At 44.6% G+C, this 4,574-nt stretch overlaps 1 protein-coding gene across 1 annotated transcript in view; it reads left to right on the top strand.

Moving 5' to 3' along the window:
- Positions 1–4,574, top strand: part of LOC106819046 (low-density lipoprotein receptor-related protein 1-like) — a gene marked incomplete at its 3' end in the record, with an annotated part of 34,907 nt that overhangs the window by 12,345 nt on the left and 17,988 nt on the right. The window contains 2 exon segments of the mRNA XM_014823706.1: positions 1,517–1,688; positions 3,223–3,372. Of these exon segments, the coding sequence (XP_014679192.1) occupies positions 1,517–1,688; positions 3,223–3,372 (322 nt within the window).

Below are 4,574 nucleotides of genomic sequence, written 5' to 3'. Positions count from 1 at the left end.
CGAGGTGAGGGGTCGCCGCGCGTCGCACGCACGCACGTGCGCTTGTTTACAGAGGGCGGGCGAGGTTAGGGGGCGCCACACGTCACACGCACGCACGTGCGCTTGTTTACAGAGGGCGGGCGAGGTTAGGGGGCGCCACACGTCACACGCATGCACGCGCGCTTGTTTACAGAGGGCGGGCGAGGTGAGGGGGCGCCACACGTGGCACGCACGCATGCGCTTTTGTTTGCCACTGAGAGGCAGCATCTATTCCTTGCCCTTACCTATGCTCCTACGCTGATTCTTATTTTTATTCCTAAATTTACACTGACTCACACCCTTGCCTATACCCAACGAATGTGTATGTATGTTTTTAGCTCGCCTTGACATCGTCAAGATGAGCTATTGCCATTGGGTGTCGTCTGTCATACGTCCGTCCGTCATACGTCCGTCCGTCATACGTCCGTCCGTCCGTCTGTGCGTCCGTCCGTCCGTCAACATTTGGCTACGGTCAACGATAACTCAAGAACCGTTTGACCCACATGTTTCAAATTGCATATAGTTGTTACTCCTATGGGAGAGGTTTGAACGTCGTATTTTGGAGCACGCCAGTTGACCTACATTCGAGCCACGTCCACTTTTTGGGAAAAATGGAAATGGCCATAAGTCAGTTCAGGTTCAACAGATTTTGCTAATTTCTAGTATGTGAATGAATAAGGACTGGCCCCAAAACATACCACACAGGTTTTGATATTTTTTTTAAATTATGCAAATTAGGTAGATTTTGGCAATTTCACTATGCATTTCAGTGTCTGCCTATGGTAACGGTCCACGATAACTCAAGAACCGTTTGACCCACATGTTTCAAATTGAATACAGTTGTTACTCCTATGGGAGAGATTTGAACTTCCTATTTTGGAGCATGCCAGTCGGCCTACTTTCGAGCCACACCCACTTTTTGGCCAAAATGAAAATGGCCATCTAAATTCATTCGATTTTGTTAAATTTTGGTATGTGAATGTGTAAGGCTAGCCCCAAAACAGTTGTTACTCCTATGGGAGAGATGACAACGTCCTATTACGTTTATTTCGTCTAACTGGTCAACAACTCTACAATCATACCTATATACGTGTAATATTATGTTTTAGATTCTTCGTTACAGTAATTTGACTGGAATATTTTATTGTTTTTATTTGTGCGATATTCGAAAACCCAAATGGCGATCATTTAGGCGTAGCACCATCTCTCGTCAAGATTTCAGACTTCCAGATTTGAAACATTTATTTTCGCATCAAAACTTATGCATATATCATTATCAAGAGTATGTAATGGGAGATATGCTATACAATGGGAGTTCTCCCATATATACTCTTGCTTTATATATCCCCCTCCCTCTTCTATCACACCCAAGGTGAGCTACATTGTCATTGACTATTTCATTAAAGAATACAGTTGTTTACACGTGTATGTATGTGTGTGCGTTGGTATCGCGCAGTCACTTACACTTGTTCATGTGCGTGTGCGTTGGTGTCCCCAGGCGAAGGGTCTGTTCTCGATCAGCGTCTTCGAACGCTACATCTACGGCAGCAACCGACTAGAACAGTCTCTGATGCGCTTCAACAAGTTCGACGGATCCCAGAACACAACGCTCGTGCGCTCGCTCGAAGCTTACACGCTACACGTGTTCCACCGGCAACGGCAGCCAGACGGTGAGAGCGTTGTTGTTGTTGTTGTTATTGTTGTCCTGTTGTTCTTGTTGTCATGCTGTTATAGTTCATTCACTAGAAGCACTGCACATGTTCCTCCAGCAGCAGCAGGTGGTGAGATTTTTATTGTTATTATTATTATTATTATTATTATTATTATTATTATTATTATTAATATTATTATTTATTATCTGTCACGTGTACCCATGCTGCTATCACACGCGTACCATCTCTCCTCACATGCCAGCCCATGACGCCTACAGCAACGGTGTCTGGTTCACTTGCAAGCAAGTTTATTAATTTAATTGGCCGATATCCCCGTTGACATTAGAAATGTCAAGGAGTGCTCTACTAATTATTGTGTTATTGCCCCAGTGATCTGACATTAGCTATTTTGTCCATCCTGACATTTGCAAACGTGAAAGTGAAATGCCAGTGGCAGTATCCGCCCTTCAAAATAACCTTGTGGTATGGCTAAGAATAACATATATACACAACAGACCAAACAGCTTTCGGGTTTTTCTTTGAAATCATTGAAAGGTGTTAATTTATCAAAGGCGTTGAAATGAGAAGCCAGCACCATGTTTTGCATTGCACACACAAGTTTTTCATGCATATATTTTTATGTAGACACAATAATGAACTTGGGTTGATGCGTAAATTCAGCTAAATAAACGTTCAAACTTTGTTTGATGATGTTATTGACGGAATTAAGATAATAGCGGCGTTCACACGTAGCAAGAAATCCGGTATTTAGCGTTCACACGAGGCAAAATGCGCGGTCCAAGAAATACGGTATCTAAACAGAACCGGTATTTGATGTAAATACGCGGCTTCCCAGACCTCGAATAATTTGCGGTGCTTGAGAAATACCGGATCTCTTGCACCGCGCATTTCCTCGTGTGAACGCTAAATACCGTATTTCTGAAGCCGCGTATTTGATAGACAGTTCCAGTGTAACGCGAGTGGAACTGTCGAGCGCGGACCAGTCTACGTATTTTATCAGCAGTTGGTGCGCATTGCATTGTTTATTTCACATTGTTTGCTTGATTGTTTAAAGCAGCTCGCAGCGCGCAAATACCGTATTTCTGGAGCCGCGAATCAGCGTGTGAACGCTCGGCCGCGTATTTGTCTCAGATTCGGTATTTCGCAAATACCGTATTTCATAAATACGAGGTCTCGTGTGAATGAGGCTATCATTGAAATTATTATGTAACAGCTTTAGGTTCTTTGCTTCAAGATTTTGTGTGTGTGTGTGTTGATGTATAGACACAATATTTATGTTGTATTTTTTGCATCGAAGTATAGACTCAATATTGCTGGTTTTGGATTTGCTGGGCAAAAATTCTGAATACTGGCTTCTGTTGGTCGACCTTTCTGTAAGGAAAGATGCTTTGGGTCCATAGTCATTCTCGTTTTCACATAATAATACTACTACTACTAATAATAAAAATAATTGCGATTCCATGATCATATTTCTGCGATTCCATTCTTCTCTGTGATCTGATTTCTCTACCGTTGTTCGTGCCGCTTTCAGCCGAACACCCGTGTTCGCGGAACAACGGTCAGTGCGATCACCTGTGCTTCACCGTGTATGAACGCACAGAGAACAACACCCAGGTGACGCCGCTAGCCAAGTGTGGCTGCAAGGCAGGCTACCTCGTACAGGACGACGGAGCGTGCAAACGTAAGCATTGCTAGAGAGAGAGAGAGAGAGAGAGAGAGAGAGAGAGAGAGAGAGAGAGAGAGAGAGAGAGAGAGAGAGAGAGAGAGAGAGAGAGAGAGAGAGAGAGAGAGAGAGAGAGAGAGAGAGAGAGAGAGAGAGAGAGAGAGAGAGAGAGAGAGAGAGAGAGAGAGAGAGAGAGAGAGAGAGAGAGAGAGAGAGAGAGCGAAAGACGAGAGAGAGAGAGAGAGAGAGAGAGAGAGAGCGTGAGAGAGAGCATATAATACCATCTAATAACATCGCTCCTGATCTCTCCCACTTGCGCAGCCACGACTCAGAAGTATTGACAAAACACCGTATGCAACATGCGCCAACAAATCATAATCTCTCCCGATGTGCAATTCATAATTCATAATTGTCTCCGTGCGCAGCCGCGACTTCTCCCCTCTCCACTCTCTCTCTCTTCGTAATCATAACTATAATCCCTCTTGTCTCCTGCGCAGCTGCGACCACTTCCCCAACCCTGACGATAAACTAACGATAATAACATAGAATAACATCGCTTCTGATCTCTCCCACCCGCGCAGCCACTCTCGCTCTCTCTTCGTAACAGGGTTTCTTCTACATAAGAGGCACAGCGGCTCACCGCCGTTGTCAAATTTAACATCGCCGTTGTGAAAGTGTTCCTGTATTTACCCGCCGTTGTGAAAATAGTGTCAACCCAAAAATAAGTAGATCTGATCACCACGTGCTTCTAGTATATTTAGATCGCCATGTGCGTTTATTGAGTTATGTGACGCGGGGTCTACACTTTTCCGTTATTTGATTGGTTGGAATGCCATCCATTTCCCCCCCCCCCCAAAAAAAACTGGCCATTACCTCCTTTGTTTAATTTCCCCCCAGAAGAAACCCTGTATACGAAGAGAGAGCGAGAGTGGCTGCGCGGGTGGGAGAGATCAGAAGCGATGTTATTCTATGTTATTATCGTTAGTTTATCGTCAGGGTTGGGGAAGTGGTCGCAGCTGCGCAGGAGACAGGAGGAATTATGATTATGATTACGAAGAGAGAGAGAGAGAGTGGAGAGGGGAGAAGTCGCGGCTGCGCGCCGAGACAATTATGAATTATGAATTGCACATCGGGAGAGAATATGATTTGTTGGCGCATGTTGCATACGGTGTTTTGTCAATACTTCTGAGTCACGGCTGCGCAAGTGGGAGAGATCAGAA

The sequence above is a fragment of the Priapulus caudatus genome, unplaced genomic scaffold, assembly GCF_000485595.1.
Source record: "Priapulus caudatus unplaced genomic scaffold, Priapulus_caudatus-5.0.1 Scaffold2778, whole genome shotgun sequence".
In the NCBI taxonomy this organism is placed as follows: domain Eukaryota; kingdom Metazoa; phylum Priapulida; class Priapulimorpha; order Priapulimorphida; family Priapulidae; genus Priapulus; species Priapulus caudatus.
This window is presented reverse-complemented; position numbering and strand designations above follow the sequence as displayed.